Consider the following 17,500-nt stretch of genomic DNA (forward strand, 5'->3'; position numbering starts at 1 on the left):
CAAGAATGTGGCCAGTTTTGCATGGTGGGGGTCACTAGGGAATTGTAAAACAAATTTTCCATGGTAATACATGTATGTATCCGGATAACATACAACATTTTAGGTCTCCAAACCAAACAATCTTGCCTTAACTGTTTCCCTTTTGATTAATTAAAAAAAGGGAGCTCTATGATTTCAAACATAAAATAAAACCACTGTGGTGCTAAAATTATGTACCAACTCAGCTAAACTAAATTAAAAGGTTTTTAACATCAGTGCTTTTAACACAGGATAGTGGTATTGTAGAAGCAATAAATGAAGACAATGATGTCAGTGACGGTTTCAATGATATGGCAGATGTACTCTTCAGCTGTGACTTCCAGAATGATGCTGATGCTGTTTCTGTTGAGGAGGTATGTACTAATTTATTAGATGGGTGTCACACATACCATATGTCCTCAATTAAGTGCCTACACTCCAATAAGCGCCCTCCCCTATATTAGCGCCCACCCCCAAGGCCATTATATAAAATAAGTACCCCCTGGAAAAAGTGCCCCCTCTCCTCCCCCTCACCATCTTCTATTGCCACCTTATTTTTAACTTTTCAGTTTTGACTACAGTGGAATCAGTGAAGGAGAATAGTTTCATTTCTGTTAGGTCACTTCCAGTTATTTCTACATCTATGTGCTTGCAGAGTTCTTTATGTGCATTCTCTCTTCTTTTAATTTTTGTCCTATTGCCTCACTATTGGTAAATGCTGTAAACTCCCCCGGAACAACAAGACCTTTCTCTAGTTCATTCAAAGGAAAATGCAATAAGCCCCCCCCCTCGATTAAGCACCCCCCTTTGAATAAGCGCCCATCCTTTTAGCTGAAATTTGAGATAAGCACCCGGGAAGGAAATAATTATGGTATCTCTAAGTAGACCACCCACCCACAAACAAGGGGAGTGGTGAGGCCTCTGCCATTTGGTATCAGTCAACTTGAATGGTTGTGAAAATGCTTAATTGCTGTATGTTACCCTTTGCATTTAAGCAATAGAAAACGTTTTGCGTGTTTGCATAGCCTGATATAAACACGAGAAGGGTTGGGAGAATTCGAGACAGTTATGCAAACCCAAGACGAAGTTGAGGGCTTGCATAACTGTCGTGAATTCTCCCAACCCCTCGAGTATTTATATCAGGCCATGCAAATACAGGAAAAAAGTTTTCTATTGCTTTTAATTAATTTCCCTGAGAAAAACCACAACTCTTTGTTATGGCACCAATTAAAAGAGAAATTCCCACTAGTGGCGAAGTCTTGTACTCAAAGTCTTGCATGCGTAATCAGTTCTTGTTTTGCAAAAAGATGCTTTCCAAACTACGGATTTTTCTCGCTTAAAATGTCAGCTTAAGCGGAAAAAAATTGACACAGCATGTTTGTAAAGATTTTTTAAGTTTCAGCCGACAAGGGAATGGGTAAATAAAGTAAGGTTGTCCATTTTTGGACTCAAAAAAGTTTTCACATTTGTGCTTGCGGGACTAGCGCACGAAAAACAAAACATCTTGACATCACAACCATGACTTTGTTTACATACTCTCATGCAAACACGCCTCTCAGCCTATCAGAGCATGCATACTATCTTAGTTATGTTATAATTGCTGGCCCTTCTCATTTTTGTTGTACTGCTCATTTTCATTGTTTTCCATATGCTAATTATTGCAGTTTCACATATTATATTCCATTGATGGAGAGATACAAAGATTTAATTTATATCTTAAATCATTTACATCTGTGTATAATCTTTTCCAGCGAGCAGGAGATGGATTGAGCACTTGTAGTACTGGGGCAAACCTGTTCAATAACACTGTCCCTTTTGATGTCGATGAACAGTCAAATAGTTTACCTGCTACTGAGGCTTTGTCACCCCTAGACAGTCCCCAGCCCCCGGATGACCTGACATTGCAGAATAGTCCACTCAGCATGGATGTGTTCTCACCACCAAACAGCCCACCACCCCCAGAGTACTTCTCACCACCACCATCCCCTACAGTACCACTCTCACCAGCAAATATAGTTGACCAGGATATGCCATGTGAGGATTTCTCTTGTAGGTAAGTGCCTTTTCAGACTGAATTGACAGCAATTCATTCTATTTTCCAGTTTCAAATTAAAAAATAGAAGAAAAAACGAACACTCTCAACCAAGATAAATTTTCTATTCTTTTCATGTTTATGCTTTTCCATTTGTTGCTTGTCAACACATTGACGATTCTCTGTCTCTTTTGGTACTTTTGCTGATTATGCAGTTTGACTATTTATTGCATCGCTAACCCTTTTGTGACAGCATCTGATCCATTTAGTAGAAGCAATAACCTTTTTGTCTTCTTGAAATAGAAACTGAATTACGCTCTGAAGGTGTGGGCCCTTGTAACCTGTGTTTAGCCTTAAAAGGTTCTGTAATCTCATTAACCAGGTGGCTTACATGAACTCTCTGAAGCATGAGGTACAAATACAGCCTAATCATATTCTTAAACTTGCCTTTACATTTTAGAGAAGTCCAGGAAGTGTTATTTCATTGCCGAGCAGTACCACTGACTTCCCTGGATTAATATGACTTTTTCTTTCAGAAACAAGGGAGTGGAATCCACTGATGAATTCAGTGCAAGGCAACAATTATCAAAACCTGTAAGAAACAGTTTGAGATAAAAAAGAACAAATTTTCTTCCAGCTTGTCCAAACAAGCGACAAGGGATTTCCTTTGAAGCTGCTCTTTTGCACTTTGATATATTTTAGTGAATCGCTCAGACCTTTTTAAAAACTAAACATTGAAATGTGAAAGTGAAGAGTTCCATCCTCCTTTCAAATTTAAAATATAGAAAACTATGCTCGAACAAAATGGCTAAATATTTTCAGTTTTGATAATTCTAATGGTCCAGGTATTTGAATTTTTGTTTAAAAGTGAGTGTCAACCTTTCTAGCTGTATTTGGTGAACAGTTCCACAATTTTGATGTGGTGTACCTCCAGTCTCTACCATAGGCACAATTTTGCTATAGAGTACCTCCAATCTGTACCATAGGTGGTTGAATGTTCCTTAAGCAGGTTCCAGAGTCTGTACAAGGAGCACCTGAGCATTGTTAAGTCCAGCAAACTAGGCAATTTGTGACAACTGACAAACCAGTGCTTTTTTTTTTCTTTTTTAAATAAGTCATGGCTAATACCGATAGACCTCAGTGCTGCAAAACAACTTTGACAAGCAGCGAAACGACTTGTATCTGAATGACTTTGTAGCAAAACGACTGGTAACCGTGACATTTTATTCCACTCTAGGTGTCCTCAGGGGTTTCAATAAGCACCGACGGCCGATGAAACGTGTCGGCTACTTTGTTCATACAAGTTGGCTACTTTTTTTCTACAAGGAAGAAGGAACTAGTTTGAATAACTTTGTCAACAAAAAATATAATTATCGTTCATAAAGACCCACTGGTTTTATGTGATTCTTTAGTCATGTAAACGCTATGTTTCAGTCAGTTTTCACAGGTTTCTTTATAGGTTTACACAGAATTTGTTAACGTGCAAAAGTACGTAATTTAGTTTTCATCATTTGTTCATTGCTTGTAGGAATTGATTGTGACTGATCAATTAGAAGTTTAACGAAAGCGACACTGATTTTCTTGATTAAAAAACACGCTCTTTTGTCCTCAATTTAGCTCCCCAGAACGCTGAAAATCGCATTTTAGGGCTTTGAATTTTCAAAAATTTCTGGGGAAGCACGTCATCCCCCCCCCCTTAGGGACTAACATGTCCCTTTTGATACATGGAGGATATTACAAGGCCGCGAGGAGATACGAAATTTCTCTTCGACGTGAACGAGTGAAATATTTTTTCAACACGAAAAGATAAATTTCGTATCTCCAAGCGGCCTTGTAATGTTCTATTTATTATATAAACACCAATGAACTACCAAACCATTTCACTTTAATAGTTTTTTGGTGTGAAAGGCGCGATTTATTTTGAAGCCATAGCAACGGTGATATTTTCACATGTGAAAATACCAAGTTTTCGCGCGAAAGCTCACCTTGGTATTTCATTGGTGTTTATATAATAAGTCGGTTACTCTATTCAAACCTGCTGGCTACTTCAATGTTTATTGAAACCCGTGTGTCCTTCCATCCCAGTCCACTTCCCAAATGTGTTTTATGTGTTTGATTTAGGATGATGACGATGATGAGTGCCCAGAGAGTCCTCCAGCACCTGATTATTTCTCTCCACCTGCTTCACCTTGTATGCAGCTGACATCATCTGATACAGCACAGCATGAACGTGAAGAGGTTTTGCCATCAATACTTCCTGTGTACGTTCTTACAGTTTCATTTATAGTTGATGATATATTAATTTTATGGTGTCATTGTTTCGATGTAATCATGGCCTTTTTCTTCTTTCACCTCCGCAGTGATCAACTTTAAACTGTTTGAACTGTTTAATAATACTTACAAATTTTACAAGCATGGAATATCCACTGCCCGCCGTTAGCAGATTAGCTAGTGGAGGCCAGCAGTGGTTACATTCAAATAGCTCACAAGCAAGACTAGAGAAAAAAGGCAAAAAATGTTACTTGCTTATTCCTATTGTTAAGTAATAAGATTCAATCAAGATTTCAGGAGCTTGGGAACCATGTCCTTTGCAATTAATTTGTGGTGTTCAGCTTACAGTGTTGTATACCCCTATTCTCATGGTTTTTTCTTTTCTTAGGGCTGAAAAAAACTCTCATGACGTGCTTGAACCAATTCCGAAAAATGTAAGTTTTTGGCGAACCATTTTTTTCACAGACTGTTTGCCTTAAGATGTATGTCTGATCTGTCCCACTGCAGCTTGATGCAATACAAGCTCTTTTATGGTAATTTAAGTCAGTTAGCAGTCACATGTTGAATGTTGTGAACATGGTCACAAAAGTATATTTATATTATATTTATAATAACGTTTTGGTTTTTGTTTGGTCCTTGCCCACAGGCTCCAACCGTGAAGATCAAAGATATTTTGCATCAGGCACATGTCGTCCATTATGAGACAATGGAGAGCATTTGCTCCATGTTAGAGAAAACTGGACCCGCCATCATCAATAATCTACCTCAACCTCTCCTTGAGGCACAGAGCTTAAGGTTTCTGTTTGGTCTCTTGTTTTACTTTACGTAAGGGTGCAGTGCTGACCTAGGGTGCCTACCATTGGTCATGACACCGACAGACCAGAAAGCCCTTTTTGTTATCTTCTATAAGTTTATATGACGTCAGAAATGTATGTTTATGCCTAGTTTAGAGTCGCGAACAAAGGCAAAAAAAGGTTAGCTATGACTAAGATACGTTTACGGGTGAAACCGAAAGAGGTCAGATTACAGTGGCATGATTCAGTTGCATTATTATTAAGCGTATTATTAACAAACGTCTTTCATGCAGAAAAAGATTACGAACGAAAGTTAGGCATCTTGAGGCAATGTTGAAACAGCGGGGAGAAAGAGCAGATGGGCCATTTAGGAGTGGTATGTACAAACCATCAATAATGTGAGACTCTATCCAGGTACCCGTACTTTTAAAGTTATCCCGTGATTAACAACGTACATAGATGGACAGCCTCAACAAGACAAATACTAGTATGAAAATTGTTGATGTGAGACCTAAATGATAGGATTAGTGAATCTTCCCAGTACCAGTTTTCAATGTCCACTTCTGCTTGGAACTTCCCCTTGTCAAAATGTTCGTATTTGGTGTTGCCTATTGGTTTTTTGGACCTTTAATGTAAGTAGGTCTAAAGTGTATCATCGTTTGGGAAGGTTAGGAGCTAATTCAGACTAAACCGTACATAACAGTCGTCAGTTAATCTTATAGAAATTTGTGATCTAGGCATAGGTGACGGCAAAATTTATGTTCTGACACATAATCGTGACACTAATTAACTTAATTACTCAATAGTCAGCTCCAGGGGAATGCCATAGTCAGCGATGTGCTGATGTGCGTGTATTCCAACAACTTATTTTATAAGTAAAAAGTGCCAAAATATTGTTTTCTTTGTTATGCTTACAGTTGAAAGGCCCACAACGTTTGTGGAACGTCCTTCGTCATATGCGCTGAACACTACACCTTGTGGGGAAAGTTTCTTTGAGAGAGAGGGCAGCATGGCGGCTCAATCTAACATCAGCTTAAATCGCGAGAATATTTCCACAGTGTCTGGAAACAACAGAAGACAATCTGCTGCAAATAATGCTGGTCAACATGCTAAAGTCCAATGTTCTTCCGTCAGTCCAGTATCTATGGCTTCTGAAGGCATGATGAATGATCACACAAGTAAAGATACGCATCTACTAGCTGAATTGCTAGACAGCAGTGATGATGAGTGGGCAAACACGTCTGCTCTTACTACAAATACTGGAAATAAGTTGTCTACAACTTCTCGTGTGGCTGATTGTGGCAGAAACATTAACTCATTTGAATCCACACCTTGCAATCAACAGAGAACTACGAGTCTTTCATTTCAGACCACATCATCCGTTAAAAGCAAAACTAGTATCAGCCTTAATTCCAGCTTCTCACCTCGGAGAATCAATATGATTCCAAACAACGGCAATGACAGTAAGTTGTCTATTATTTGGTCTAATATTAACTTCACCCTCGTTAATGTCCAGCTAGGACTGCGTGCGCATGACTTTACATGGTCTAATGCACAAGAACACAAGAAGTCATTTTTGTGATGGCATCACTTTGCAACAATTTATGACCAGCCTTTCTTTCTTTCTTTCTTTCTTTCTTTCTTTCTTTCTTTCTTTCTTTCTTTCTTTCTTTCTTTCTTTCTTTCTTTCTTTCTTTCTTTCTTTCTTTCTTTATTTAATTATTTATTTATTGCCTTCTTGTTTAAATAAAGAAATTCCCGGCCGTGGTATTCAAACAAAAACAGCCCTATTAAGACGTAATATTATTGTATTCTGTGATATGTACTTTTTTGTCTCTTTTGGATGTTGTTTGATAGAAATAAATAAATGAAATTAATAAAGTTGTAGTGAACTGGTACAATCGTGAAAATTGCTTTTTGTTTTGATACTGGCCTGAACTGAACTGTACCACTGTAAATGGGAATAAGAAGTTGAAGCTTGCTGGGAATAGTGGATTGAAGGTAGCACTGACAAGTTGTTATGGGTTTTATTCATGAAAAGATTGTATCAGTTTATCCAGAATGCTGGCATTTTTTCCTTGCCTCTTCTGTTGAGCTGCTTGCACAAGTGGTGTCTACAAGTTTAATTTGAGTGTCTGGAAAGGCAGCCATGCTTTGTTCGCTAAGAAATTTATCTTTTTTTTACAGTTGAATTGAAGCGAAAAGATTTGCCCTACCACAGAGAGATGTGGAAGATATTAAAAAATGTGTACAAGATTCGTTCACTAAGAACAAATCAGTTGGAAGCCATAAATGCTGCTATGATGAAGCATGACTGCTTTGTTCTTATGCCGACCGGTGGAGGAAAAAGCCTGTGCTTTCAATTAACTGCATTAATGGGCTCTGGGGTAACTTTTGTTATCTCACCTCTGAGGTCTCTTATTCAGGATCAAGTACAACGCCTTCAGTCTCTCCAGGTAAGTGTGCAGAGGCTATATCCTTTTTTACTGCACTTTTTGATTGTGAACAGGTTATTATTTGAAATAAATGGAAGGACAGGTCGCTGACGTGGAACAGGAGGTCATTATTACGAATAATAACCTACTGGTCCATTTCAGTGGCCGCAATAAGGATCTGCTGGTTCTAAAACAATGGAAAGGTGCATTAAATCGGATAATGCCTCGCTTCCCGGCCTTCTTAAGCCTCGGAGCTCAGGCATTATCCCATAGATATTCTGTCAAGCTCTGTTTTCCTGTTGTAGAACAAACTTGAGTGACACATGTTTTCCAAAGTAAGATCGAACGTATCATCAAGGGCAACAGTCACACTTTCCAGAGGTTCTCTAATAGAAAAATTAAGGCAATTTTTCTCAGGATTAGTTGACTTTAAGACGGCATTGATGAACAAAATTAATAACTAAAAGATTGCTTGTCCATTAATCTATATTCCGTAAGTAGATTGATGGTCTGAAATAAGCAAACCTCCTTAGTAACTTATACTCTATAGAAAAAAGCATGGCAAAAATTGTCGTCAATATATGTTAAATTCTTAATGGTCTTTTTTAACTCGTGGGTACGCGCGAGCGTACCACGAGTTATTGCAGGGACAGGGATATGCAAATGAGTCACTCGCTCACTCGTAGTAGACGCACTTCGTAATTAATCGGGTCCGAACTCGAGAGCGCGAAGATCTTTCGTTTCCAAAGAAGCACGCGCTCGTTGAAGTTCGGTGGCATCAAATTCCTCGCTGAGAGCGTGCATCGTGCGCTACAGCACGGTTAGAGGATAGAGGTCTTACCAAATTTAAGACACGCAGGAATCTTTCAGATTAGTACGATTCTAGAGCCTTTGACTCGTCCAGGCGTTAAACTTGACGAGAAGATGAGCATTTGCTCTTCGACTCCTTCAACTTCGACGCTGGCTTGATCTCCTACCTTGTTGCCCCCGCAGAGGCGAAATCCCGAGGAGGCACCCTAGTAACTCGCGCGTATATTAAGGACAGTACTTACAGTTCAAATATACAGTCAGTATACTAGAAAAAAACTCGATTTGCTCGAACAGGGGCCGCGAGGAATCGGTAGGTAATGATGACGTTTCTATTGTTTGCGCCCGCAAGTACGAAATGGTAAGGATGACGTAAAGACAAAATTTCGAAGGGACCGCTCTGGTAGATTTTGTGACATTTTTTGTGCAGTCATACTTCGATACTCTTTTGCGTTACGCAGAGACATTCTGTGGAGCAGTTGTTTTGAAAGTTATGGGCCAAAAGACACTCGTTAAGCGCAGATGAGGTTATAAGGTGCGTTTAACTGTGTATATATAAACACTTAGAGGTTTGCCAGACACGAGTTCACAAATCATTGATTTATATTGGAAACCTTGGCAGACACTCTGTCTCTCTCTTTGACCGCAATAAGACTCAGCCCCAAACAAGGAAGACGAGTGAACAACGGCTAGCCTATCACTAGCAGATTGATGGATAATTACATGAATTCGCCGACAATGAAATTCTGTGCTGACTTTTTCCCTGCTCACAGATGTCCTTGCGTTTTAAAGTTTCAAATAAGACTAGAATGCGCGAGCGTGAATCGATGAAACATCCAATTTATAAGGCTTACTTTCCGGCAAATACAATGAACTGAATGTAAAAAGTGAAAGAGAAATAGCGAAAAATTCAACTTCTAATTAAATCTTTTCGTATGGTTTAGAATAAACTATTCTCGAAACTGAGAATGTTTTGATCAAAGCTGTGTAAATCAATCGAGCTGAAACTGTGCATGGAACCTTGGGTTTCCTGTATCTATCTCACCTATTGTATGGAATGTGTGAAAATCTTCATTATGAATCGGTATATTTCAAAGAGCTACACAACCAGCGAGAATACTATTGACCGACAATATACAGAACGGGGGCAGCTGTAGTGTCAACTATTACTAGTAGTAATGTAGTAGGTTATGTGTATGAATGAATGTATGGTAAATAAAGGCACTTCTTCTTCTTCTTCTTCTTCTTAAGGACTCCCCAAGATCACGGGGGGAAATGGATGTGATTTTGAGCGTTAGCTTTAAAATGACAGCGGAAATCGAGATAAGAAAACATAAGCTTATGTTTTGCGTCCTACTTCGGACCACTTCGCGGAGGAGTTGTGTCGGCTTTGTATCGCATATGTTCTTTCATTGCCATGAAATGCGTTTACATTGTTTTTTACCGTCAGTAGCCTGGTTTCAATTAGCCTTAATTTTATCCGATTGTTTCGAGTCGTTTTTTTCAATCGGTTAAGTAAGGTTCGATCGTTTGCCGGCGGAAGTTCCATGAAAAAGGCATTAAATTTGAGAGTTTTCACCAAACCATGTGATCATCCTCAGTGGCGTAGTGGCTATGTGAGGTCGGGTCAACCCGAAGGTAACGGGTTCAAATTCTGCTTTTGACCTTCTTTTTCCCTTCTTCCTTTTTTTTTCTTTTTTGTTTTGTTTTGTTTGCTTATTTGTTTTGCTGGGTTTTTTTTTGTTTTTTTGTTTTGTTTTGTTTGCTTATTTGTTTCGCTGGGTTTTTTTTGTTTTTTGTTTTGTTTTTAAATATATACCTAAATAACTGTTAATAAAGTGCAATAAACAGCAAGAAAAGTATTGTGTTTCCAGAACAAGGATAGTATATTTGTAATCTGAATTTATATCATTTCCTAAAATTTACTGTGGGAAAACCAGAGGTGATAACTGATTGATTATTTTCTTAACAACGTGCCCACGGGTTGACGATAGTCTTTCTTTGATTAGCTACCTGCTGTGCATTTACTTGGTGATACTGGGGCTGGTTCCACAAAGCACTTGAATTCTGTCTACCAAGACTTGTCGCTCAGGAATCCAACCATTAAACTTGTATATGTGACACCAGAGAAACTTTCGGCCAGTGACAAGCTTCTGTCTGTTATGAACAGCCTGTACACCCGTGGGTTACTTGATAGGTAAGCTGTTAAACCACATCAAGTAAGAGAACTATTATTATATATTTGTGCAGACTAGGAAAATGAGCGGAATGTTGCTTTGGTGCGTGGGCTTTTTCATACGATTGGTTTTAGCAGGTTTCCTGGAAAAATTCACAGTCAAATTTCTTCTAAGCGCTTTCCATTAAGCAGTCACTTGTCGAATTCCTGGAAGTTATTTACCTTACCATGATTTAATTTGCCTCCAACTCTATTGAAATGTCATTCAGTTATGAAGGATGGCTTGAAATCTCCTTTTCTTTTGTACAAGGAGAGAACAAAAACCTCTAAGAAGGATACATCTCCTTGCTTGTCACGTTTTGTCTTCTTTTCTTGATATACCTACAGACTTGAACGATCAGCCTCAAGTTAGCAAATTGGCCAATACCCAAGGGTGACCATGTGTCTTACTGTTTCTTTGCCTTCTCCCTCTTTTTGTTCAGAATTAGGACCGTTCTGCATGTTTTAGAAACTTTTGTATTGGTTGCAGGATCGTAATAGATGAGGCCCACTGTGTCAGTCAGTGGGGCCACGATTTCCGTCCAGACTACAAAAAGCTGTCGTCTTTAAGGACTAAGTACCCGAAAGTCCCTTTTATGGCGCTCACTGCTACTGCCACACCTCGTGTACAAAAGGATGTTCTCCACCAGCTGAAAATGCCAAAACCAAAATGGTTTGTACTTCTAAATTCCTTTACCACTTTTCATTATTCATTGTTTGAACAGTCTTTTTGGTGCTTAGTGCTTCCTAATTGTTTTTTTTTTTAAGAAATATAAATGAAATTAAATAAACTTTCTCACACGCAGAAAAAGAAACAAACCGTTTTTAGGAAATTGGTGAAGACTAACAGAAAGAAAGTCATTTTTACAGAAGCGAGTATTTACTAGCCCAAACGTCATTTCAACTACCCTCCAAAATTTTTGGATGAGCAGAATTGATTTCACAGTCCTTTTGTAAGGTGAATTCCTCAAAATACTTCACTTGCCTGTCGGGCAAGTTAAGAACAGAATTAACAAGCCTGATAGCAAAATCCACTAGCCCCGAACCGTCGGACACTACTTTCTATGCACGCTGAACAGTCTAACAGTCAAACCCTGTTAATACGGACACTGAAGGGACCATAGGGGTGTCATTACTAAGCAGGTCATGTTATTTACGTCATAAAACACCTTTTATTAGAACAAAATACTAAAGAAATAAAAGAGGACATTAGCATCGTTAAATTACTGATCTCTAACCTTCACAAACCATCATTCCCCTGACTAATTCCACGAAAACGCTCAAAAATAGCTTAACTATATATTACTCAATCAAAACTGTTTTCTTCATAACTCGTTTGATGCCAAAAAAGTCTGAAATTGAGGTATACGAATCATCCTGCCTAAATTACTGTAGCGCTGGGGAACAGCAACATTCCGTCAAATAAAAGTTTTTTTACCTTCAGAGAGGAAAGGTATATTACAGCATACCATCAATGATTAAGTGTCCGCATTAGCAAGATTGACTTTATGAGAATCTGTTGATTGGGCAAAAAAAGTGTCCCTTGTCCACATTAACCGGTGTCCATATTAAGCTGGTTGAATGTGTAGGAAATGTAAAGATTTTTCCCAGGGACACAGAAAACTGTCTGCAATGACGGGTGTCTGTTAAGTGGGGTTCGAGTGTATTTGTTTACGTCACCACCTCCAACAGTATCTTTTGTTGTTTCGGAAGGCTGGCCGGCTATACTGCATGGTTAAGCTTGAGAGAAGGGAGGTTCGTGCACCTTCTATCTTGTCGTTTATTACCTAAGTATACAATGTGGCTCAGACTGTGGAAGATTCTAGCCAACTTTGTGTGGAATTCATTACACAGGAACGTGAAGTTTCAGTCGTTCAAAACTTATAATAAATAAGCCCACCTTATAAAGAAACGCTCGATCAAAAACAAGTGAAGCTGTTACATTTAAAGACATTTTACCTCTATTAACCATATTTAAAAAAACTCTTGCATTGGTTCTACTCTTTTCTTGTTTGTTTTTTTTCTAAATTTATTCTTGTGTATGTCATTCAAATCTTCCTTCCTCTTGCATACCCCCATTAGCCTTTGAAAGATGCTAAAGGTGTTTCGAAGACCAAAAGGCAATACATTTCTTATAAAAAATATATCAAATGAGCAACAAATACCGCCAGAGAGATTCGCACTGTGGGTCTTATCAATGCATCTGTGTCTGTGCCAGACTGGATTAGGAGTAATTAATCCATAACCGTAGGTTCCTTTTTTGTTGTATCTTAAATGAGGGGAAGATACTGATTTTAACGCTATGCCTTACTTAAAAGTTTATCGGTTATTTTTTTGGTGCTGCACAACAACAATAAGAGGTTTATCAATACTGTTTTCTGTTGAGGTTAACATACCGTAAAATTCCGAAAGTAAGCCCCTCCAAATATACGCCCCCCAAACTCGTAACGCAAAAAACCCTCTGTTAAATGCCCTTAAATACAAAGTAAAACAAAGCAAAAAAGGTAAGTTTCCTTCCAGTTGAAAGGCTAGCCCAATCGATTTTGAAACGCAAATTTACCACCGTAGATAAGCCCCTCCAAAAATAAGCCCTTCAAAAGGGCCTTTGAAAAACAAAAACTCCGGGGCTTATTTTCGGAATTTTACGGTACCCAGTGTCGTTGTGTTCCTTTTTAATTCTATAGTGTCTTTTTGGGCTGGTAAAACACGCAGCAGTTTAACAGCAACCCTAAATATGGTCTTTGGTGGTGACATGTGACTGATGTTTTAGATGTTCATAAATGCCACTTTTGAGAACGTATCACTTGGTCGTTCTATTAGTAATTGCACCGTTGTATTTTCGATTCATGCTGGGACTTGCCTAAGCCTCCGTTTATCTTTAATTTCCTGCAAACTATTCTTTTACCATCAGATGTTATTAAAACTTTACCTTCTCTTAATCAATGTCAGGTTTACCCAGAGTTTTGATCGACCGAACCTGAAATTCGTTGTAAAACCAAAGAAAAAGGTTATGGACGAAATACTCAAGTATATCAAGACCAAACATGCTGTTTCCTCTGGCATTATATACTGTCTATCCAGGTTTGTAATTACCTTTTTTTTATTATGGGTTTGTAATAATAGATAAGAAATTATTTGTAGCACCTGACTTTATGACGGATCAATTTTTCTTTTTAAAAAAACTCCTAGTTTCCTTTCAAATATCGAATTACGTTTCTGTTAATCTTAATCGCCTTTGCAATGTGATGCAAAAGGATGGCTGTGTTGGAAGGGATTTGCTCAAGCGCCAGACAATTGCATCTGTTATCAGAGCAAAGCATCACTAAAAAAATTGTTAAGTTGTTCAAAGATCATATATAATTTGCGTAGTAGGAATTAATTTATTATTAGCGTTGACTCTAACGAAACAAAAAACTTGTTTATGTTGCTGAAAGGATTGATTGTGAGCGTGTAGCGGATTCTTTAAATGAAGCTGGTATCAGAGCAGTGGCTTACCATGCCGGCCTTTCTGATGAACAAAGAACAAAGTGCCAAGAAGCCTGGATCAATAACCGATACAAAGTAAGCCAACTGAACAGCGTTAATCAAAGGTCATGTGCAACTTGTTCTCTCGCTTGGAGATCATTTTTAGTGGTTTATTCCGGCAACGTATTTTGAATTTTCCCATGTTAATGCATTCTGGTTTTCTTAATAGGTGGTTTGCGCTACAATTGCCTTTGGAATGGGTATTGATAAAGGCTCAGTTAGATATGTCATTCATCATTCTATGCCCAAGTCATTGGAGGGGTATTATCAGGAGTGTGGTCGGGCAGGACGAGATGGTGGACTGGCTGAGTGTATTCTGTTTTATTTGTATGGTGATACTACCAGAATAAGGAGGTCAGTTGTGTACAAGCCTTTATTGCTTAGAGCATTAACAGTGGCAGCGGAGTTATTCATAGTTATTGATCTGAGAAAGGTTAAAATTTTGTCCTGGAAAAATTCGAAATATTTCTTTCACCAGTAATATTTTTTAATGTTTACAGATCCGGCACTCTGCACAAAAATAAAAGCAAACCGACATACCGTAAAATTCCGAAAATAAGCCCCTCCATGTATAAGCCCCTCAAACCGGTAACGCAAAAAAAACCCCGTTAAATCGCCCCTCCAGATATAACCCCCCCGGGGGCTTGTACTTGGAAAATTGCCCTCAAATACAAAGCAAAAACGGTAAATTTACTTCCAACTATAAGACTAGCCCAATCGATAAGCCCCTCCAAAAATAAGCCACTCAAAAAGGGCCTTTGAAAAATATAAGTCCCGGGGCTTATTTTCGGAATTTTACGGTATGCTAAAATTAGAACTTGCCTAACATAAGCCGTACTGTTGAACTTAAGTGAAAATGTGGTGCCCGCAAAATCAGTTTTTCTTTCCAATTGCTTAAATTGGAAAATTTACTGCGATGATCATTCTTCACTTTCATCTACGACCGCAGTTCAAAAATGAATTATTTCACATATACTTCACATCAGTGTTCATTCATAACAGTCGTTCAGAGAACGGTCGAAAAACAACAGCTTCAGCGCCGGCTGTGTGTCGGAGAATTTCAGTTGCAACTTCGACTTTCATAGCTAGATTTCCCCAGACAGATTTCGATACGAAGCTTGTTAATTTCTTTTTAAAATTAGTGTTACCTGTTATTCTAAAGGAATTACAGTCAAATTTTCTCATTTCTACTTTACGTTTATTTCAAAAATTGTCACATAAATAAGCTTGATAATTATTTCATTTATTTAGTTTTAGCTTATTTTTTAGAGTCTTTTTAGTTGGTGTTTATAGTTGCAGCTATAGTTTTCCCTCAAAGTTTTTACCCTAATATTAAGAGCAAGTAGACAGGTGCCATTCACAATAACAACAAAAAACGTTTTGCAATTTACCTGAAGACGGAGAACGGTTGATTCAGCGAAAGAAAAACTCAAAGGGGCAGGAAGATGGTAGCATACATGAACTCGGACCGATGACTCAACCGAATGCAAATGGAAAATAATGTTTTTCTCTTTTGATTATGTTATAAAAGGAATAGTAAACGTTGCAGCTGTGCAACCATGGAGTTATGGATGCACTTGGGAGGTTTTCTAAGCACTCAAGAAGCTAGAGTCGTACTCGGCTATCGCCTCGTGCGACTCTTACGCTTCTTTCGTGCTTAGCAACCTCCCGCGTGCATCCATAACTCCATGGTTGCACGCTGCACGTTTACCATTTCTAAACGTAATACTGAGAATAGAATATACCTGATGCTTTTTTGAATCCATTCCCGGACCTTTTCAGTTAATTGAAATCTTGATCTCGTAGGTTATTTCAGCTGATTTTGATTACTTACAAACATTTCTCATTTGAATGTTGTATGTGGTATGAAGGATGATCCAGAATGATCCAGGCCGGAACACAGACTGCAAACAAGTGGATATGGACAACCTCTTTCGTGTGGTGCAGTATTGTGAGAATGTGACTGAGTGTAGAAGAGTTCAGTTGTTGCATTACTTTGGTGAGATGGACTATGATCCGTCCCAATGCCGCAGTAGGGCTGACAGCATGTGTGACACGTGTGCTTCCTCTGACTCGTTTGTGTATAAAGACATCACATCAGAAGCTAAGGCGTTTGTAGAGAATGTCAATTCTATTGTGCACAATGGAAACAGGAATTGGAGACAGCCTGTTAGGAGTTTCACTTTAAATCACTTTGTTGACATTTTCAAGGTACAGTTTATATTTTTTAGAAAATTAATTTCTATGTAAGATGCATTGGCTAAGTTGTCAGTGCCACAACCGCGAACCTCTAAACTGTTTAGGGGAATTCAATTCTGCTCTGACCAATCCCAATGAAGTTTTGATAGTTTGCAGATAAAGTCGCCTCTCTTTGCTAATAGCAGCAGGGGACGATTCGAAAACAACGACAACAAAAAAACATTCCACTACATTTCTCGCAGCAGCAAGCAATGCAAAGAACACCAACAACCCACAAAACCACTAACTTATTACTGTCGCTGCTTATAATTTATCCTGCCTAGCTGTTCAGGAGCACAGGACAATAACATTCCAGAAATATTTCCGTTTTTGTTTGCTGTTTTTGTACCTTGCAGTAATGGCATTTTTTAAGTTTGCGTGTATTTGCACTTTATTTTCCTTTAGCACTTGTTGAAGCTCTCTTAAGAGCTCAGTGTCTGCTTGTTCGCACTTTTAACATATTCCAAAACCATGTAGTTTCCTTCCTTATTGTGTACCCCCTGACAAGAATGACAAGTTCAACTATCTTTTACGCTGCTTTACTCACAATTATACCTGGCAATACAGGGTTCTGGAGGTGCGCGTGTGTCTTCTGAAGGACATGACAGATGTTCTTTGTTTGGCTTGGGAAAGTCCTACCACAGAAATGATGCTGAGAGACTCGGTCATCTGCTTGTTTTGAAGCATATTCTGGCAGAGCATATGGTGATTGGTAACCATGACAACGTTATCAGTTACCTTAAGTTAGGGCCTAAAGCTTTGGACTTTCTTCAGTCTAAGATCAAGGTACAGTTACTTGATAATACGGTGACCGGAAGTAATTTTTTCCCGCCACCTGTCAATGACCTCAAGTTTAAGATACCAGGACAGTGGTCAAAACGTCGCTTTTTAACAAAAATTGAGTTCGCACTCTTTTTCCAGACTTTTTGGCGATTATAACAAGTCGCTTCAAATCTTCATCATTTTGAATTTGACGATTGACCCATTAACTTACATACCTTTTTACTATCGTAATTTTACATATAAGTCCCGCATACTATTGTAAGTTTCCTCGTTGTTTTATTTTGGTGTTGTTTTCTTTTTTGTGCTGTCTTGATTTATTGTGTGGCTGGATCCGCCTGCGGGCGAGGTAAAGCGAAGCCCGTGTTGTTATTGGAAACGCTTT

General features: G+C 38.5%; 1 protein-coding gene across 1 annotated transcript in view; it reads left to right on the forward strand.

Annotated features, from left to right (window-relative positions):
- LOC140937930 (uncharacterized) overlaps positions 1–17,500 on the forward strand; it is a 44,763-nt gene that overhangs the window by 24,142 nt on the left and 3,121 nt on the right. Inside the window, exons 7-22 of the mRNA XM_073387492.1 lie at positions 256–392; positions 1,770–2,071; positions 2,587–2,644; positions 4,172–4,311; positions 4,710–4,755; positions 4,968–5,116; positions 5,409–5,491; positions 6,033–6,578; positions 7,303–7,571; positions 10,367–10,554; positions 11,063–11,245; positions 13,522–13,653; positions 14,007–14,133; positions 14,267–14,451; positions 15,969–16,308; positions 16,903–17,121. Of these exons, the coding sequence (XP_073243593.1) occupies positions 256–392; positions 1,770–2,071; positions 2,587–2,644; positions 4,172–4,311; positions 4,710–4,755; positions 4,968–5,116; positions 5,409–5,491; positions 6,033–6,578; positions 7,303–7,571; positions 10,367–10,554; positions 11,063–11,245; positions 13,522–13,653; positions 14,007–14,133; positions 14,267–14,451; positions 15,969–16,308; positions 16,903–17,121 (3,104 nt within the window). The remainder of the gene's footprint in view (positions 1–255; positions 393–1,769; positions 2,072–2,586; positions 2,645–4,171; positions 4,312–4,709; positions 4,756–4,967; positions 5,117–5,408; positions 5,492–6,032; positions 6,579–7,302; positions 7,572–10,366; positions 10,555–11,062; positions 11,246–13,521; positions 13,654–14,006; positions 14,134–14,266; positions 14,452–15,968; positions 16,309–16,902; positions 17,122–17,500) is intronic.

The sequence above is a fragment of the Porites lutea genome, chromosome 5, assembly GCF_958299795.1.
Source record: "Porites lutea chromosome 5, jaPorLute2.1, whole genome shotgun sequence".
In the NCBI taxonomy this organism is placed as follows: Eukaryota; Metazoa; Cnidaria; class Anthozoa; order Scleractinia; family Poritidae; genus Porites; species Porites lutea.